This window comes from Aphis gossypii, chromosome X (genome assembly GCF_020184175.1).
Source record: "Aphis gossypii isolate Hap1 chromosome X, ASM2018417v2, whole genome shotgun sequence".
Taxonomy (NCBI): domain Eukaryota; kingdom Metazoa; phylum Arthropoda; class Insecta; order Hemiptera; family Aphididae; genus Aphis; species Aphis gossypii.
In genome coordinates, this window is record NC_065533.1 from 64,508,881 (window position 1) to 64,531,461 (window position 22,581).

The following is a 22,581-nucleotide window of genomic DNA, read 5'->3' on the forward strand; positions in this document are numbered from 1 at the left end:
AGTTTTAAAAATTTAATACAAGGTTCCTTATGAGTTGTTTTTAATGTAGCTAAAAAAAATTAAAAATCATTAGTCACAATTTTTTTTTATAAGAGTTTATAGTTCAAATTTTTACGAAATCTGTCGAAAACGCGAAAATTTGTAAGTAATTTTGAAGTTGAAAAATCATAAAACTTTTTTCTTTTTTAACTAAGGTTTGAAAATTTGGTACAAGGTTCTCCATACATTTTTCTTCAAATATCTGTAAAAAAAACTCTACCGTATTCAGACTAAATAACGATTTATCCTCAAACGATTTTAAATATTTGTTATTATTCAAAAAGTATAAGTCGTAGATACATGAAAATTTTAACAGTTATTAAGATTAGCGTTTTCTTTACGTGATTTAATTTTCAAAATATTTTGACTTTTTTTGAGCTATTTATAGACAACTGAAATTTTCAATTTTTCTGAAAATTGTTTTTTTATGTGTCGGTAAAATTTTTTTGGCCCTATCAAAATACTTGAAAATTTAATGCAAAGTTCCTCATAAGTTATTATTATAGTGATTAAAAAATTATAAGAATACATAGGCACAATTTTTTTTTTATTAGCATTTGAAGTTCAACGTCAAAATTATGAATATTTGCAAATTATTTTGTAGGTATAATTCATAAAAATGTTTGTATAGGTAGCTAAGAGTTGAAAATTTAATACAAGGTTTTTCATAAGTTTAGCTTACAATTATTATAAAAGAACTTAAATTTTGTTGTATTCAGGCCATTAAAACATAAATCACCTTTTTCACCAACCACTAGAAATTATATCCTAGGCTGACAAATCATCTTCGTTCAGAATCGTTTTTCGTATACAATGATAATTATCATTGGATTCAAATTTAACACTCCTATAATATATAATAATGATCCATACGGCACCTAATGTACAGCAGAGCGGTACTCACTTGCCCGCTTTTTTTAATTGATTATTATAATTCTATGAATTCAACAATGTATAAATAACGTACCAAATTAATAATATTTTTTAAATAAAAACAACTAAGGGAATTACGAATAAATGTGTAGGTACTAGGTATCTATGACTTGTATTTAAAATAACTACTTTATTTATTATTAACTAAGGTAACTAAGGTTACTAAAGTGGTACCCGCCGTTTTTCCCGAATCGAAATTCCCGAATGAACTTTTTCCCGAATGTCGTTTTATCCGAAAATCCGAAAACCCGAAACCTTTTTTCCCGAACGACTTTTTCCCGACGGTTATTGTTCCCGAAATAAAAATTTTTAAAAATTTAAAAATGTTGTTATAACTGTGAGCTGTAATGACTAGGTATGTATTTTCTATACATTATAACTAAAATACAGCTGTTGCTATACATTCTAATCTTTTCTAATCTTTTCTAATCTTTTTTTTCTCCGTGCGATAAACGGGCACATGTAGAATCGCATGTTTGCCATTATTGCACTTTACCGTCGCTGATTTATATTTTACACCGATATTATTATTATTATTATTATCGTTTGTATCTTTTATCTATGGTATACAAGTAAAACGTAATCGTTGTAATCGTAAAGCCGCGTTATTCGAGTGCTATCGACCGTCGTTATACTTTCCAGTGCATTTTATTGTAAATAATATAAGATTATATACTTAGCAAAATCATTTTAATTTAATTTTAATCTATCACCATGGCTGAAATTAAAATTTTGGGTGAAACAAAATTAATTTGTGGAGGTTTTATTTATGTGCGTTCTAAATTACCAGTCAACGGTAAAACATACTGGGAATGTCAAAAGTTACGTAAAAAAGAGTGCAAAGCAAGAGTTATTACTGCGTTCAATATTTTTGAAAATAAAAATTATTTTGTACGAGAACCAACGTTGGACGATCACGAACATGTTCCCAACCAAGAAGAGTGTGAAGCAGAGATCATCAAATATTCTTTGAAGCGGAAAGCTGAGGACCAACCACAACTACCACCTGCTCAAATATTACGTACAGAGATGGCTGGCTTATCTGACGGGGTTCTCAGTCAACTACCTAACCGTGATAATTTAAAAAAATCAATGCGTAAAGTCCGGAGGTATTTATTTTTTTCAAATTTCCACGAATCCAATTTAATTTTTATGTATTTTACACATACCTAAGGAAAAATTTGCCACCCAATCCAAAAACACTTAATGACTTTGGTACTCTTCCCGATCGGTATCAAAAGACGCTTACGGGTGAACATTTTTTAATTTACGATTCACTTGATGATGATTCCGTCAATGAAGGTAAAGTCGTTGTGTTCTCGACTCGGAGAAATTTAGAATTATTGGCCCGGAGTGATTGCTGGTTTTTAGACGGGACTTTTAAGGTTTGATGGATTTTATTATATTTATTAGTTTATTACCTAGGTATATGTCTATGATGTGTTAATCAGTGGTGTATTGGTACGGGTACGCCGGTATACGCCGTATACGTCGCGAGCGTCGCGGCGAACAACGGTGTCCGGGTGTCATGACGCGGCGTTTAACAAAAATGTCTCTTAAGATTTTTAATATTTGAAAAATTAAACGTTTTATTGAAATTCTGATACTTGCATCGTCTTTAACACATAAAATCACACATTGCTACGTAAATTAAATTTCAAAAATAAAATTTTTAGGTGGGTAAATCGTTGTGTGAAGCGAGCAACTTTTACACGTATGAGATAGGCAATTCCGACGAGTAAGGCCCAATGACGTCACGCGGCTATTCTTCATTTCTTAATATCTCTTAATTATCTCTTATTAATATCTCTTATTTATCTATTGAAGTAGGCATTGTATGTAATTATATAACAATATGATTTTGTTTCATAATTCTTAGGTGTGTCCCACTATTTTCACACAAGTTTTCACGATTCTGGGAACATGCAAACAACACGATGCTCATGACACAGTTGCTATTCCATTTGTCTATGCACTGTTGTCGTCAAAAGAAACGGTTCAGTATGCCACTGTGCTAAAAGCAGTACAATCTTCATTTAACGAACACAGGATTGTTTGTGAACCGGCTAAGATCATGACTGACTTTGAAAAATCTATAATCAACGCTTGTCAAGAAGTTTATCCAAATTGTCCTCTCAGTTGTTGCTTTTTTCATTTCGGTCAATCAATGTATCGACAAATTCAATCTGTTGGTCTTCAAGCCACATACAATGACCCTGATGATCGTTCATTAAAAATGTACAGTCATATGATGCTAGCGTTGGCATTCGTACCTTTGGCTGAAGTACCTCGCATTTTCTCGCTTTTGAAAAATGACGCGCCTGAAGATTTATTACCAATTTTGGAATATTTTGAAAAAAATTATGTTGTAGGAGTAATAGCTAGAGGGCGAAGACGAGGAATTCTTCCACGTTATCCGCCAGAAATTTGGAATCAGCACCAAGCCGCTCTAACTGGTTCACACAAAACCAACAATGTAAGTGAGGGGTGGCACAATCGCTTCCAGCTTGTTATTGGAAAACATCATCCAGATCTTTACTCCGCTCTCGGTGAGATCCAAAAAGAACAAGCTGATGCTGAGATAATGATCGCGGAGCTGAGTTTAGGACGAAAAGTTAGAGCACAGCCAAAAAGAAAATGGCGGGATTTTCAAAAACGAATAATGTCCATTACTGCTGAATTTAATACATACCAGCCGTTACAATTTCTGAGGGCAATCGCACATAATATTGTTTTGTAATTTTGTTTTTAACGATTTATTATGTTATTATACTTTTTAGTTTTTTTTTAAATAATTTTTATTTTTATATGCATATAATTTGTCGATTTTAAAATATTCAACGATAACGCAACAGCATTTATTATGTTATTATAATTTTTAGTTTTTTTTAAATAATTTTTATTTTTATATGCATTATAATTTGTCGATTTTAAAATATTTAATGATAACGCCACAGCATTTATTATATTATTATACTTTTTTTTAAATTATTTTTATTTTTTATATGCATTACAATATATCGATTTTAAAATCGATTCGGGTAAAAGGTGTTCGGTAAAAAAGGTTTCGGGTTTTCGGATTTTCGGATAAAATACCATTCGGGAAAAAGTCCATTCGGGAATTTTGATTCGGGAAAAATACCGGTAACCTACTAAAGTTACTAAAGTAACTAAGGTTACTTGGAGGTGAGTCAGAGGATAAAGTATTTAAGTATGTGATAAAATCAGGTTAAAACCAAGGCAAATATCAAAAATAATTTAAATATAATGTGTCTCAACCGAAAACTTAGAGCGTTGTACTAAGTATAGTCTGGTCAAATATCACGAATAGTCACAACTGTTGTGATTATCAAATAAATTAGTATGGCAATATCACATTATACACGTAATAATAATTATGCTTTTATGTTAAAAAAATTTTATTTCTAATAAAAACGAAACAGTATGCCTACTATTTATGAATTTTCATCACTAAATTTTCCGTGAATAGGAGTTGGATCTAAAACAAAAATAATTAAAACATACTCCAGCGTTTGAGGCAAAAACATAACCTACCATTATGAGTTAGGGGACTGATTTGAATGCTCTAAAGTAATAAAAATACCTTTAAAAAATATGATTTAATGCACTAATAACAGAAATAATTTTTAAAAATGCACTAAAAAAATGCTCTTAAAATTATTTTTTACTTTGAATAAATGTGTTCAATTATATTCATAAAAACTCTTATTCATAGGTATTAATTATTCATATAATTTTCAGCATCTTCTAGTTTTACTATCTTTTTATTATCCAGAAAATTATTTAAAAATAATGAATAATATTATACAATTTCTGTTGTATGTGTGTATATTGTATATACCTAGTGCCTACACGTTTCTACAATAATTTCGTCTGGCGTAACATTTTTCCGATCATTAAAAACATAATAAATATTTATTTTTATTCTTTTAGAATGAATGTTAACTGAATGTTATTCATTCTAATATAAAAACGACTTAAAAACATAAAAATGCACTAAAAATATCAAAAAATACAAAATAAAAGTTATATTTTTTAATTTTTTGATGTATGAAATGAATTTTGTGTTTGGAGAGCAATATTTTCGGTCTTACAGAAAAAAATGCAATTGGCATTAATATCCGTTCCCTAATTATGATTTATATTTTAATGTATATTTTTAGTGATTGCATACAATATACCTTGTGAAAATAACCATTAATATCTAGACTAGGTAGTTTGTCAGTCAGTCATTTAATATAGATTGTGATATCTAAAAATATTGGGCTGTATTACATAATACATTAATATATTAATTATATTTGTATATATTTTACTGTTATTCAATTTTTGATTCAATACAATTATGGAATTTGAGTCAATCTAAATCAATTTGTATGCATACATAAGACAATATTTGTAACTGTAATATGAAAATAATATGTTAATTTTCTAGATCTTTATTCAAAGTTTTGTGTTAGTAAATTAACAAAAATTCACGATTTAAATCATGAATGGTAAATTATCGATACAAAACAGTGATGAATAGTTTAATAATGATTGATGTAGAAACGTCCTAATTTCAAAATATATATTATCAAGACCATAAAGATAGTATATTATTGCACTTTGCAGTAGACATACCTTCATCGAATTTACTTAAATGGATTTTGTAATTATATGATGCAGTGTTGATGTTGATGTCTAAAACCGTACTCAAAATTAAATGTAATACATTTTCGTTAATAATATGATTATCTGTCGTTAGTTCCTGAAACAATGTAAATATTAAGCAATATAATCATACACTTATAAACTACCAGGTAGTTATAATTGTGTACTCAAATCAAAGTTTCTACATTTAAAGTTTAATTTAAATTATATTTGTAAAAATCTTACTGTTTTAAGCATAGCTATTACATCAGCTGTGTTCATATTGTATAAAAAATGTAATTTATTTATGATTGTGGACTCAATACCTAAAAAATACATAGGTAATCATGAAATAATTGAATTGAGTAAGTTAGTTATAAATAATAGATATTAGTGTAATTATTTTTAATCAATGATATATCAATGTATTCAAATAATATTCAATAATAAAAAATTTAAATAAGCAAATATTTTATTAGATACTGATTTTTTGTATTGCCTTTACACGGAACTTATTGTTGTTAAACGAATAAACAATTGTATCTTAAATATAAAAGGTTACTTTTTTAAAAAAAAAACCAAGACCTTTTTTTTTTAGATATTATTAAATCATACAGAAATTTGATGGAGTAAATGAAGTATAAATAATACTTAATGGTTTACTTATGTATAATTAATAATATAATACAATGTAGTACTAAATATCAATGTAGGTAGTCAAATATTATTCAATGATAAATAATTTTAGTTAATATTTTATTATTGATATCTTACTTTGCTTTATATGGGACTAAGTATTGTTAAATGAATATTAATATATTTATTTTCAAAAAACGTTGTCGCACCGTCGCGGAGCTATTGAGTCGGCTTTCGTAAGCTGGCCGCGCGGTACTTGCGACGTGCAGATAATATTTGACAGGAAGAAAATAGGGTGTAGAAAATAACTATAATTTAAATGTAGAGACGAGACAACGAACATCTATTACTGTGAAATAAATTAAGTATAATATTTACTAGAGGTGGGGGGTATGATCATACCTAACAAAATATTGATATAAAGATATACTAATAATAATACAAATATGTGACACAATGTGTCGATCATATACAATTAACCACGATGTAGAGAAGATAAAGTGACACCACTTCCCTATCTCACAATGTAAAAAAAATGGATGCCAAAATGTACAGGTTGTAACCAGGAGTTCGGAAATCTCTCAACAGAGTACGCCACTATTCGCCCGGAGGCCTATTTTATTTTAAGTTGTTATACGACAATGTATTATTAAATATTTGAAAATATATTTAAATGTAAATATAATGTTTATAATATGAATATAAAATAAGAGGAATATATTATTATTTTATAGATGTAATACAAGCTAATATTATTGTATCAATCATATAATGTTAAATAGATATAAATGATGTTATTGAACATTAATTTAAATAAATACAATTTTCTAATATTAGTTTATTTATTTGTAAATACCAGTAATAAAATTAGTTACAAAGCAATTGAATGATCATGATTTATGGTTTAGATAAGATAATTTACCACAACTTTGATGATTTTAAACAACATTAAAGTTTTAAACCTTGTTTATATATTCAGTTGTGAAAATAAAAATAATTTTAACAATGCCAAAAAAGTGTTATGTACCTGGGTGTAAAACAGGTTATGCTAGCGAGTCAAAAAAATTAAAATTGAGTAATGAAAAAACCCCAACATTATTTAGTTCACCAAAGGTATTTAAATTTTATTTATTTTTCAAGTTGATAATTTATTGGTCCTTCTAAAGATGTGTGTGTTGCTATATTATTACTTACACATTTATAAATTGAATTCATAGAGATTTCCATTTATAATACATAATATTAATATACCAATAAATTACACTTATTATAATATCGATAAAATCATTTAATATAAATTATAAATCATAATTTAGGATGATAAAACTCGAGAAGTTTGGAATAAAAGTACAATAGAAAATACAGCTAGAGAAAAAAATAAAAAACAAAAAAAAACCAGCCAAGCAATCAAAATTATAATATATATAATTACAAAATGAAAAAGATATTTTTAATTTTAATTTTATAATACTACATTTTACCAACCCATTATAGTTTTATTTTTAGATAATTATTAATACTTACTTAATAATTGTTAGTTTTTCATTATTTTAATAATTATACAAGTAGCATGTAAAAAAATGTTTATTTATTAGTTAATAAGTTATTGATATATTTTAATATTACTAATTTAATGTTTCATGACTCCTGTCTGACTAATTGATAAATATAAATATTAGTGAAATGTAAATAGAAGGTAGGTATTCCTATTCTATTATTTTAATTATAGAAAATAGTTCTTACCATTGATATAAACATATTGAAATATGATTTATAAAACTATTTATAGTCAGTGAATCATGTTTAACACTTGGTAAGTTTTAACTTCAAAATCTTACATTTTTTTATAAAGAAAATCCTAAATCCTAAAAAAACCTCATGATTTTACGTGCAACAAAAAGGTAAAATAGACCTCCGGGCGAATGGTGGCGCTACCTATCGCGCTCCCGATGTACTATCAAACTGCCGTCCAAATTGGCATCCAGAATATTTACGAGTGGTATCACCTTATCTTCTCTACATCGTGAAATTAACTAATGACAACAAAAAGATTAATGTTATCTGGTGGTGATAAGCTGATAAGGACTGAACAGCTGACGCTTGCTGCGGCGGCCTCCGGTGCTGCTACCAACTGACTGGATATCCGGACGGCGTTTCAGCAAACTAAGCAGTTAGCACTATTGTAGCCGGCTGCCCGAACGAGCACCAGCGTGTGCACGGGAGCGGGTGGAATGTGCCGAAACCTTGTGGTAAAAGGCGGATGAGCGTTGTTCGGCAGGCTATAACAGACGCGGACAACGGCACCGTGGCACGACACGTGACACAAACACGCAGAAATAATACGACACACGTAGCACTAGGGGCGCACGGGAGCGGACGTTATCGAATAGGGAGCGATTCTTAACACAAACGTGGCACGGTGGAACAAACGGGTCACGATCTGGCCCACGAACGACAAATGGATGGCTGTCTATCACGGCGATACAAACAGCAAGCACGAGCGGAGGAGAAAAAAGACGGTCGGACTGCAAATCCGTCGAACACCAAAAAACCCCACGGGATGATAGAAACAGGCAGAGACACGACACGCGTCACGCATATCATCAAGACTGGTTGGCGCAGCGTTATTGTTCGCATTAGTTAGCGACGGAGGGCACCACATGCGCGACGAGGGTGGGACGGGAGGAACTCGGTCTAGAGTCGTGGTAACCTAACCAAAATGGCGCCCAAACAAACGTATATTTTTTATTTAAAACTATTTTTATATAGATATATATGTATATATATACATATATATATATTATTAACAATTATAATATTATTCATGATATAATAATATATTACTTGTTATTTCTGTATTACTATTATATTTATTCAATTCTTTACACATATCCTCATTGTAATCTGTCATTTCTATGCATGGTTTAACAATATGGTCCAATGCTAATTGAGTTGCTTTATAGTTTAATAATCTATCCTGAAAATGTTATAAAATTTTTTAGAGAAATATTAGTACTGACATGAAACTACTAAAGTATAAACAGTTTAGCAAAGCCCAAACACCATCCCTGGAGATCTTAGATCTGATTGCATGATCACCATTTAATAATATGAACACTATTTGCTTAATTAATTATTAGTTCAAATAAGTATAAAATTTAACAGTCAATTGGTCTTTTTCAAAATAATATATGTAGCATATAAAAATAATTTTTCGTCGTAATTTGTTTAAAAAAAAATATGTGTACAAATAATTATAAGTTATAAATAATAATATATGTGAAAAACATTTTAAGTTGTGAGCTATCATCGTTGGTACATATTCATCAATGTTCTATTATCAAATGTTTTACATAATACATATTGCATTTATCCTTTCAGCGGTGTCATTATACTTCCTCCATTTTCTAGCGATTTCTAAACCATTATGCAATCCTTCTATTGATTGGTTTGTGGAAAGTTATATTCATTTTATGCAATTTTAAATTGTAATCAAATAATTTGAATTTTTTCTTTTTCTGTCCATTTTGCCAACCCGTGTTTCTTCAAACTAGTTAAGTAATCGTGATAAATCAGATTCCAGTTTTCGGTGAAAAGGAGTGTCAATCCAATGTTTAAAACATCTAATAAGTAAAAACAGAATCAACAGGAACATATGCTAAGGCGTCTAATTTAATTTATTTCAAATGCTAAAATTGGATTTTCTTTGTATTGTTTTGATAAACCACATTCTTGAATGATCTCCAAAGAGATTGTGCAAAGTGAAAATGACAATCACGAATTTTGATATCACCGAATTCTTTTTTGAAAGCATTAATTGCTGTATTTCAAAATCTAACATGATGGTTTTTGATTTTAAGTTGCTGTTTAATGTTTTTAGGCATTGTAATAAACGAATATATGTTTTTTTTTTATTTGATAAAAGTGCATACACCGAAGGTAAAACTTTTTAAGATTGAATTCCGTGAATAGTAAATGGTTGAGTAAAAATAGACGGGGAGTATGAAAATGTTCCATTTGCATATCAATGATCGCATTCAGACATTTTTTGCAAATTTTTTTCCGTGGGAAATAGAAGAAAACGATCTCAGGTTTCCTGTTCATCACCGAAAGAATTAAATAGTATAAATGACTTCACACCTGGTATTACAAGATCATATTATAGTGATTGAGGTTTTTGCTGTATTTTCGCGTTATTTTACGCGCAGAATAGTAATTTTCATTTATCGTACGTCGGGCATTTGACCGGAAACTGCTATTCTATTTAACTAAAATATTTAAAATTATATTAGATTATAAAATGTATTATACTATAAACATTTAGTTATTGATTATTAATCATTATTATTATCTTTAAAGTAATAATTGCTACAACAGATTGAGTATCTACTGTAGAGTTCAATATTCTTAGCAAGCTCCTTTAAACTTCCTTTTACGCTTTTGGCAATGTCCGGCAAATGAATATGTGCTATTTAGGTTAAATTAAAAAAATTAAAAAAGAATATTTACCTGAATATATTATTATTGCTTTAATTTTTTTTTACATTTTTAACATATTCTTAAATAGTTTTTCCTCTTTCACTTTAAGACCTAATATAATCTAGAGTCATGTTAAATGTATTTTTTTGTATTTTTGCGTTATCTATACAAATAGCACTAGACTACACCGTCTATCATAGTCAACTGAAACACAATGCACTCCTGTATGTAGTACAGACTATAGAGGCAACATATTATTTTTATTCCAGATAAATAACTAAATAAAATAATAATATAAATAAAATTTATTATCATAACATACTATAATCGTATAGATATTGTGCAATACCTAATAAAGCTGGATGTAAATAAATACATGCTATTATTCAACTTAATAGCAAAACCTATAATAATAATTATTGTAAATTTATAGGTTCATACATAGGTAACTTTCTTAAAGTAATATTTTTGTTTCGCGACGAAAATATACTTCGACCTATTTACCAAGCGATCATAAGCGATCGTAAGCGACGTAAGATCATTAAACATTACAAGGTACGAGGATCTCCTACCCCATGTGATGTCTCCATCTTACAGTTTACACGCATGTAAGATCAAAACATACTTTAAAATCATAATATAAATGGAAATCTACGTGCGATTCTAGATAATAGTTTTACCTTTAAATTTTATAATAGGTCAATTTACTCTAATGTCAAAACTAACGGCATTCTATTGAAACTAGTGAACAAAAATTTGCTATGTTATACGTAAACAATACATACGGGCAAAGCGTCATTTAATAAATCAAACAAAATTATTTTAACTTATTAAACTATATAACTTATTTTAGATTCTGAACTCTCTTAAGATAAACATTTTTCAAAAATTTTCAAAAAAAAGTGACGGAAAACGGGAATTTTTAAGCAAAATAAGTTTTTGACCAAATCAATTTTTTTATATCGTTGTAACTCTATAATAATGAACCACTGTAAATACTTGAAATGTTGAATAATAGTATTAATATTAGTATTTATTAATGTTAGTCTATATAAAGTTAAATTTCTAAAATATTTTGACTTTTTTGAACTATTCATAGACAACTGAAATTTTCAATTTTCCTCATTTTTTAATTTTTTTTTGAAGTGTCGATTTAAAAAAATTTGGATCACCAAAAACTTGACAATTTAATGCAAGGTTTCTTATGAGCTTTTCTTATTGTATTTAAAAAAAAATCAAAAATCGTTAATCACAATTTTCTTTTATAAGCGTTTATAGTTCAAATTTTTATGAAATTTGTCAAAATCGCGAAAATTTGCAAGTAATTTTGTAGTTAAAAATCATAAAATCTTTTTTATTTATATCTTATGTTAAAAATTCAACATTAAGTTTTCTATAAGTTTTCCTTCAAATAACTTTAGAGAGAACTCGAATCATCATTATAGGAAAAATGTTATGTGCGTATGAATTTTACATTTTTATGAAATTGCGTAGCGATAACGATTTATCCTCAAACGATTTTAAATATTTGTTATTTTTTAAAAAGTATTAGTCATAGATACTTGAAGATTTCACCAGTTTTTAGGTTGGTACATTGATTAAATATACATAGATAGGCCACGCTATGTGATTTATTGGCATCGATTTTTGAATGGATTTGGATCTGAAATATTTTAGTTCTGGATTTCTGCCACCAGGTGGTGATTTGATTTTAGATTTTAACTCGTTGCAACTATGATCACTCGATCAATGGTTCGAATTTTACAATGGGTATGATAAAATGATAAATTGATAAGCGAAAATATAATTCTATAAAATTATATTTGCATTATTGACAAATGTCAAATATCAATCATATCGATTTATGAATTTTATGCGTCTGTTGGGTATTAAATTTAATATTAATTTTGTAATAACAATAACTAAACCTGGGAGGCTGGGAATAAGTATTAACACAACATCAAAATGTCTCGTGGAAACAAATGTGTTTATTATTTATGTGGGAAGAATCCAAGACATAATTCAAACTTAAGTTTATTTGGATTTCCAAAAGATTTAGAAAGATCGAGACAATGGATTACAAATTCTGGTAAATACGTGATACCAATTATTTTGTTGCAAAACATTGTTAAACAAATTTTAATTAAATTACAAATTATAATATTTAATATTATAATATATCTACTGTATGCCAGTATATGTTATTTTCTATGAGTATGTATAGACGATCTAATATCTATATCAGTAAAATTTCATTGATATTTAACTTTGAGAGTGGTTTCTGGTAGAAAATTGGGTGTAGTTGGTTAACATTAATCAAATTTAAAATATTTTTTAAAACTATTAGTAAAAACAAAGGTAATTATCACTGCTGTACAGTGTACAGCATTGAATGGACCACTACAATGGATGTGTTAAGCAAGGGCGTATTTCTGGGGGGGGGGGGGGGGCGATGGGGCGATCGCCCTCCCCAGAGCCTCTGTTTTTATTTCTATTTAATAGTACCTACTTTAATATTTTCGTAATTATATGTAATTATGATACAATAAGTGTACACCGAATAAAGTAAAATAATTAAACATTTTAGAATAGCGCTCTTAGTTGTTTAAATAGGTTAACATATACATTTTTGTATTTTTGGTTTTTTTTTAAATTGTATCAATAAGTCGCCCCCCCCCCCCTTGAAAATAGAGCCAGAGACGCTCTTGGTGTTAAGTTTGATTTAATTGATATATTATTGTATCATTGATCATATATAAAATTTTGTTTATTTTATTATATATATAATTTATTAATGATTGTATACAAAAAACAATTCTGAGCCAAAATATTTTTTTATTTTATTTTATTTATATTTGCCTTGCTCAGAATCTAAAATGAATATATCTATATCAATTTATTTTGTTTTTATTTTACCAAATTATATTAAACCAAATATAATTTATATGAATAATTAAAATTATTATTCATTATTATTCAATCCAAAGAAATGTATTGTTTGAATTTCATAATATTTAATATTATAATTTCTATGACTGTTACAATATATAGGAAACTCAGATCTTATACATTTAGAAATTGAAGATTTAAGGAAAAAAAAGATTTGTTCTGATCACTTTTTATCTGACGATTATTCAAATTTCTCAAAAAAAATTTTAAAGCGAACTGCTGTACCAGTGCCATTTCATGTACGCTCGCCAAAAAAACAATACACTTATAAACCTCATGAGAACATGTGCAATTTAGATCCATCTTCTTCAAATTATGAATCAATTCCAGTGTCTCCTTCATTATTTAAAACAACTCCAGTTAAACAAAAATATTTTTCTACAAACTCTTCACTTATTGATAATTCTGATTCAAGTTGTCTTGACTTTAAATCACCAAAATCTATTCATTTTCAAACACCAACAAAAACTAATTTAACAATAGGATCAAATGACCACACACCAATTTTAACTCCAAAAACTCGATCATGGTTAGATAGTACACTTACTATGCCAGAATCTTCATCTAATTTTGAAAAACAAATTCAGAAACTAACAGAAACTACAAAAAAACAATTAAATGACTTACAAAAAATGAAAAAAAAACTGGAATTTAAACAAAAAGTGATAGCAAATAAACGTTCAACCATAGCAAAACTTAAAAAAAATCTCAAAAATTCAAGACATTTATTTAAAAACAAAAATATTTTTAATTCTTCAAGTTTTCCATCAACAGATTCTCAAACTCTAGTTAAAATGCAAATCCGTCAAAACATTAGCAAAAAACCATGGACAAACCTAGAAAAAGATTTTTCCCTTAGACTTTATTACAAGTCTCCATCAGCTTATAAATTTCTCAGATCAACAAAAATAAATTTACCTGGTTTAGCAACTATTAAACGTTGGGTTGGTGCTTCTAAGTTTAAGCCAGGTTTTAATTCTAATTTATATCAACAAATAAAAATGAAAGTTAGCTCAATGACATATGAAGAAACATTTTGTACCTTAATATTTGATGAAATGAAAATAAAACGATTTTTAGAATATTCAAAAGTTTTAGATATTGTAGAAGGTTTTGAAGATTTAGGAACATTTGGGAGGACTTCAGCCATGGCTAGTCAAGCCATGGTATTTATGATAAGAGGTATTTATTCATCATGGAAATTACCAGTATCATATTTTTTATCTTCTACGTCAATGAAAGCCACAACTCTATCAGAAATAATTTTAGAACAGATTAATCAGTTGATAAATTGTAAGCTCCAGGTGAAAGCTATTATATGTGATCAAGGACCTAACAATAGATCTGCTTTAACCAAACTTGGTTTTACTAAGGACAAACCCTGGATTGATGTAAATGGAAATAAAATATTTTCAGTTTATGACGTTCCACATCTTATAAAAAATATAAGAAATAATTTTTTAACCAGTGATTTAATATTTAAAAATAATAGAGTTTCTTTTCAAGATATAAAAAAAACATATATGATTGATAAACGTAGTTCAACTTCTCGCTCTCTTTTAAAAATTACTGACTCTCATATTAATCCTTGCCCTTTTAAAAAAATGTCTTGTAAACTTGCTTTACAAATATTTAGTAACTCAATGTATGCCACTATGCGTACTTGTATTATGACTCAAGAGTTAAAATCACCAACTGCTGCCCATACTGCTGAGTTTGTAAAAGAAATAAATAACTTATTTGATTGTTTGAATAGTCAATCTCTTTATTGTTCAAATCCTTATAAATGTGCTATTTCTGAAGAAAGACAATTAATACGTTTGCAGTTAGAAGAAGCTAAACAATGGTGTTCACAATTAAAAAAATGTAAAGGACATGGTCGGCCATATACTTTTGATGGTTTAGAGACTTAGAGTGGACAATAAATGCAATATTGGGCGTGTATGAAGAACAAAAGAAAATAGGTTTTCATTATTTGCTAACTGCAGGTGACATCAAGATGCGATTGAAAACACATTTTCAGTTTTTCAGCAAAAAGGTGGATATTCTAACAATCCAACTACAAGGACTTTTAGAATAACTTTTAAAATGATGACAAAAATGCATTTGATGAAACCTTCAATAGCTTCAAACTGTGAAGCCGATAGTGACCATAATATCTTAATAGTTGATTCACATACAAATGTATGGGAAAATAATGATAATAACGATGACTCAATGAATAGTTGTTCATCTTTATCTTTTTCATTTGATGATGATGAATCTATTGAAACTCCTGTAGTATCTCTTTCTAAGTGTTCTGATAGATATTTCAGTGGATATTTGGGTAAAAAATGCATTGAAAAGTTCAATTGTAAAAAATGTCAACAATTTATGCTAACAGCTACACCAATTAATTTTAGTGATGAAGAGTATTTAATTTTTTGTAGAGCATATGGATCAAAATCAGGTCACTTTGCCTTGAATGTACCTACAGATAATTTTACAAATTACATTTCACTATGTCAAAAATTACTGTCAAAAATTGTTTTAAAAAAACCGTATAAACTACAAATTGGATTAAGTATTAAAAAATCAATAATTAAAAATATATGGCCTAATTTTGATATTGATTTAGAATGTATCACTCACATAGAATTTGTTACAATGCATCTTATCCAATGTAAATTACTAAGAGATTTTAACTGAAAATCTAGAAATATGAAAGTTCAAACGTTATCTAAGTTGAAAATATTAAAAAATGTTTGATCCAATTTATAAAATGTATACCAAACAATGTATTTTTTTTAAATTGTATTTTGTTTTACTTAACCTATAACTATAAATTTTAAATTTTAATATTTTATATTATTATTAGTAATTATAATTAACCTGTTTTGAATTCTTTAAGTCTGGGTTTTTTTTATTGATTTTTTTCTGACTGCACAAACTATATTTCCCCCCACTTTTCTGGTCTTTAATAAGGAATTAAATATATAATAAACATATCATGAAACAACAAGGTAACAATTTTCACTACACAAAATGTGTCCTACTAATTCACTACCCACTAAAAACTGTATGAAATATCAAATGAAAAATATAAATAAATAAGTAATAATATTATGCTATACGAATATGATTTTACATTATTTCTTATCTCAAATTTCCAAGAATGAACAGCAGACGACGACGATTTAGTATTTACGGCGTTACTGTTTATTTTTAGTATTTTATTCCCATCATAATAATTTAATTTGTAATCGTGACACTATACGCTCTCTATTGACATGTTGCGTTATTAATTAACTACTTTCCATTATGCCAATTGACGTGGGCTATCTATGTACATTTAATCAATGGTTGGTATTTTCTTTACAGGGTATAATTTTCAAAATATTTTGCTTATTTTAAGGCATTTGAAGTATTCGTGTTTGTTTAATTTTTTTTTTTTTATAAATATCGATACGATTTTTTTGGCTAATTCAAAATATTTGAAAATAGAATACAAAGTTACTCAAAAGTTATTCTTAAAGTGATTCAAAAATTATAAGAATACATAGACAAATTTTTTTTTAATTGGCTTTTTAAGTTCAAATATTGACAAAAATTCGACAAAATCATGATTATTTGCAAATTATTTTGTGGGTATGAATCATAAAAATTTTTATATCAGTAGCTAAGAGTTGCAAATTGAATACAAAATTTTTCATAAATCAGGCAAACAATCATTAGAAAAGGACTTAAACTTTGGTTTATTCAGGCCGTTAAAACATAAACCTCCTTTTTCATCAACCACTGGAAATATATCCTAGGCTGACAAATTATCTCCATTCGGAATCGTTTTTAGTATAATGTAATGATATCTATCATTGGATTCAAATTTAACACTGCTATTATAGTTATATTATTGTGGTCCACACGGCATCTAATGTACAGCAAAACGGTTCCCACTTTTTTTCATTTAAAAATGTTAACTCAAGTTGAAATAATGGTAATTTACATTTTTACATTGTGTCAATTGTAATTAAAATATTCTAACAATGAAATACTGCATCACCATATTTGTTCGATCTTTTTGACTGTCGAGTTGCCGCCGTCGGATGTCGCGCTATGTACTATGGTCATGTTCGCTACGCGCCGTCAGCCGCAATGCTATGTTGGCTAGACTGTCGTTAACAGCGTTTTGTCGCTGGCGAACCGGTGCGTTCGTTGTGCTTTCTGTTCGGTTCCGTCCGTGAAAGTGTACGCGTTTCCTCGTCCGTACCATCTGTACGCAAAACCACGTTTTTTTTTGTGCCGTTTAAGCTTGATTATTTGCGTTGCTTTGGTATCGTTAGCGCTCCGTTGCTCTACGTGTAATTACTGTTGCTGTACAGTCCGTTCTCCGTTGATTCACGAGTTCTTTGGTTGTTGTTGTCAACGCATTGCGCTACGCTCAGGTGCACACACGTGAACCACGTGTCAACTCGCTGCTCCGCTACGCATTCGCTTGTTCGTGTACGTGTCGCTCCACACCAGTGTCCAGTACGACAAAAGGCTTTTCCGAACGATCGCTTGCTCGCGATATCCCACAGCTCAGCCGTTCATCACCACCTCAATACCCACAGTCACAGTTGCAGTGGTACAGGCCAGACGGTGATCCCAGCCCCTCCCCTTGTACCTTGTATTAATGATTTTATAATATTGTTATCCCTTTTATTATTATTTGTATTTTATTGCTCTTCTTGTTATTTTATTATTATATTGTGCTCTGCATTATAAGCAAATTGTTAGTCACTTAAATTTTCCCACTCACGAAGGTCCGGAGGACTTAGCGTCCAACGTACGTCTTAGTAAGGCCCGTTGTTGTAAACAATGTTAAATGTTGACTTTTTCAATTTGTTTTTTCAATGATAACTATAATATTGTACTTACTTCAATGGATAAGACCGGTTTTTCGATTGCTTTAAGTATATTACTTAATTTGTCTCCTTGTTCAGAACTTATGGTGAAAAGTACTAAGAACTTGTACATAGAAATGTGTTTTCTATACAAAATATCGTCGTCTAACTCCGTCCATAACTTCTCATTATTTAACCATCTCCTTAATTTATGCAATATTTGAATTTTGTCCTTCGTGATATTGTTCTCCTGAGAATGATATAATAAGGTAAACAATTTAATTAAAAAATAAACGTAATGTGATTATCATATAGTATTTTAAAAATTGTAGGTATATTTCTAATGATTAGTTTTTACTTAACTTTAGAATTTAGATCAAACTAATAAATTAATAACCTATAAATTTATTAAAAAAAATATATGGCCGTCATAAATTCAATCATAATTCATCAAGCTTAAATCACTTAGTGTATCTAGGTATCTATAATAGGTACCAGTATTTTTAAGAATTATCTAGTTCTGTAATTAATTATGTCTTATAAATAAAGTTTCGTAAAACTGATTTCTATGAAGTTTTAGTTCTACACTAGTTCTAACTGAGACTTATTGAGTTGTATACAACAAGTTTAATCTTTGTCGCATATTATACTTATCAACTAATAGGTATTTGCTTTATTACTTTATATAATTTTTTTTTGTACATTTTATCAAATTATAACAATTATTTCAATAAGTTATATTACTTGATCAGTTATAAGTAATTTTACTTATTTTTCATATTATTAAGAAATATAACACCTATTGTTTGTGTAGTATAACTTGGTATTTTATTTCAAGACCATACTGTTGATTTTTTTCTTCGAATTAAAGGTTGAAGATAAAAGAAATTTTAAAAATTTAAGTTATATGGGATTTGAAACCATTTTTAATCATTTTGTAGTTGAAATTTGTTTTTGTAGTTGGATTAAATTAATTAGATTAAAAAATATTTATCAATATTATGTTATTAAACATCATATTTATCATGACTGATGACTAGAAACTCATCTACCATTTTCGGTAAATATTTATTTTTTAAGTACAAAAAAACACCGGGCACAATATTTTACACCCAATGAAAACTGTTAACTAACTGAACTCTCAGACGTGATAATCGACTTATTCATTTTTATTTAGTAACCGAGTTATAGACACCCAAAACTCACTGATCAAGTGAAATGATTATCACTCGGCTAACTCAAAGAAGTATCCGCAATTGGTATATTATAATTGTGACTTTGAATAATTCGTCTGCAACTAATATAACGTAGCCTTTTGGAGATAAATATGAGCCCAGGACCGTACCCTCTCTGCTCTCCTCTATCAAATCTTGGCCATTTGTTAATATTTAACTGATATTTTATAAATCAAATGTACTCACATATAAAAAATAATGTCGAAACAATAATACTGCTGAACTGGGAAATGGTTTAACGTAACCAAGTCGATCAAATTTTATTTCTTCATCTCGTATTGCCATCCTTAAATTACCAGTATCTCCAAAATTGTTTAATTCAGTAGTCATTATATCTAATTTCAATGTTAGTAATAGTAAATTCCATGTATCTACATGTTTTTTTTGTGTTTTATAATCATTAGAATATAATTTTTCTCTTATTGAATTGAAAAAATCTAAACCTGAAAACACAAATCCCATATTTAACAAAATTACATTTATATTAAAAAATAATAATAATAAATCGAATTCTAACACCTATTCATAATATGACTAATCTTCACAATATGCAAATCAGTAGGTATATCAATAAATGAAAACAATTAAATATTAATAAAGGTAATAGTATAGTAAGGTAACATAAATCACTAATTAAATATTGCACTAATTAATTTGTTAATAAGTGATTTTCTGATGTAGCTGGCGAACATATACTGCTGAAAAATACTACACGGTTATGCCAATCAGAGAGTATTTAGTGGTTTTATCAAAGGTCTCTGTGTTTCCAAGAAACTAGCTTTTTATATTGCGGTAGAGTCCTTCTTCAGCTATACCTTCTCTAATTCTAAGGAAACCACATGTTTTTAACTTCATTGTAACAAATTTGTGTTAATTTTTAAGTTACCTTACTATACAGAATATCCATTTTATCAGTAATTGAATTTATATCAAAAGTTTTTAATATCAATAATTATATGTGAGTATGACATTAAATTATTGTTTGCATAAAATAAAATAGAATGATATCTACATTTTCGTGAATTTAAGGAATTTTGTAAAAATATAATTTTTTATAATAATCATATAACACAGAAAATATTTTTTTTTATTTAATTTAAAATAACTAAGGGAACATCTTTGATGACAGAATTCAAAATCGAATCATTGTATCCACAACGTATTGTGTACACTGTACACACACTTCATTGTAAAATAAAAACTTTCATCGCCACGTTCAGAATTTGAGAATATAAATAACCACGATACTTAAATTGATTGCTTTTTTTTATTGACAGAAATTATTTATGTCCTCAATTATATCTTACAAAATCTACAATGAATTATCCCGAAAAACTAAAAAAAATATTATTTTTTCTTTTAAAAATATTTTAGATTGGTTTAATCAAATTGATCAATTTAAAAACTAGAAAAAAAAATAATATCCTATTTTTTATTTTATATTATCCAATTAACAATATTAATAATATATATATGTGTGTGTTATAATATTTACCATCAGTGACCACTTTATATGCAAATTGATAGTTCTTAGAAAAATAATATGTACTTGCAGCATTATAGTACGATTGAATTAATACCATATACTCTTTATACTCTTCTGATAAGTTTTTCTAAAAATAATTTTGTTTACCATAATTATTATATTAGTATACATTCGTAATACATACATAACTTATAAAATAAAAACATTTATTAGTTTAATTTATCATATATCCATATATAATGCTCATAATTTTTTTTTTTCATAAAACTCAGTGGGTATCTAGGTAAAATTTATTTAAACTAAACCAAATAATTTTTTTGAAGACACTCGTACATTTTATAATTAAATATTTTATTGTTACCAAGTATGTTATATTTTACTAGATAATTGTATATGTTAATTGATGTTTGTTCATTTATTTATAATTTAATGATTGGGTGTAACTTCATCATAAATTATTGTTTAAAACTCCCACAGCTAAAGTAAATACGGTGTAACGAGACCATTTTACCATTCGCACAATAGCGCGCACAACCATAGTAAACATCGCGTACGGTGCAGAAAATTGAAACTGATACGATCGACGGGTGCCGCAATCGCGCGCCAACGCGCTACCAGTCAACCGTATGCGTATTAATATGCGTGCAGTGCCCAATAACATGTGCCGGGCACCCACACTAGATAGCGTGAACGACGTTGTACCAGCAGTACTAATTGATCAAAATCCTGTTACCAGTAATCTGATGGTACATATACATTAAGCGTCACCTTAATCATGTACTACCATAATATTACAGCGTGCTCCGCGAAAACTATACCAACAGATACCACCAAAAACCGCAATTGCCATCGATCATTATTACTACGCGGAGAATGCCAGAACAGCATACAAATATACACAGCTGCAAAAATCGACAGTATCGGTTCCGATTCACTCTACCGGCGACAAACAGTTTACATGGAGTCATCTATAGTTGGTTGAAACTGGTGACGGGTCCCGGTAAAGTGAATCATCGTATTTACGCCTCGCCGCCTTCGAGACCGCCGTCCGAAGTAGTTCGACCACCGTCAAACTTACTCCTCTGATTTAGGGACTAAATTAATATTGGTCCAAACTAAATCAGACGAGTAACTACCATTTCGCCTCCGTACTGCGCCGCCTTCGAGACCGCCATAGCCGCCGTCCACAGTGCCTTCACCGGTTGCAAACGCTTAAGACGACCATAGTCATAATAGAGACAGTCATCCCGCCAGTAGCACTACCAAAGGTTCTACCATACTGTAAGTCTACCCATAAAACCCCAAATAT

General features: G+C 28.7%; 2 protein-coding genes across 2 annotated transcripts in view; one reads left to right on the forward strand and one right to left on the reverse strand.

Moving 5' to 3' along the window:
* LOC126551913 (uncharacterized) overlaps positions 1–22,581 on the reverse strand; it is a 51,196-nt gene that overhangs the window by 12,008 nt on the left and 16,607 nt on the right. The window contains exons 5-10 of the mRNA XM_050206304.1: positions 21,282–21,399; positions 19,973–20,229; positions 18,586–18,801; positions 9,106–9,238; positions 5,872–5,951; positions 5,617–5,743 (exon numbers count right to left, since the gene is read on the reverse strand). Of these exons, the coding sequence (XP_050062261.1) occupies positions 5,617–5,743; positions 5,872–5,951; positions 9,106–9,238; positions 18,586–18,801; positions 19,973–20,229; positions 21,282–21,399 (931 nt within the window). The remainder of the gene's footprint in view (positions 1–5,616; positions 5,744–5,871; positions 5,952–9,105; positions 9,239–18,585; positions 18,802–19,972; positions 20,230–21,281; positions 21,400–22,581) is intronic.
* Positions 2,809–3,712, forward strand: LOC126551928 (uncharacterized). Its single transcript, XM_050206319.1, has one exon. The coding sequence runs from the start codon at positions 3,047–3,049 to the stop codon at positions 3,710–3,712; it is 666 nt and encodes a 221-aa protein (XP_050062276.1). The 5' UTR covers positions 2,809–3,046.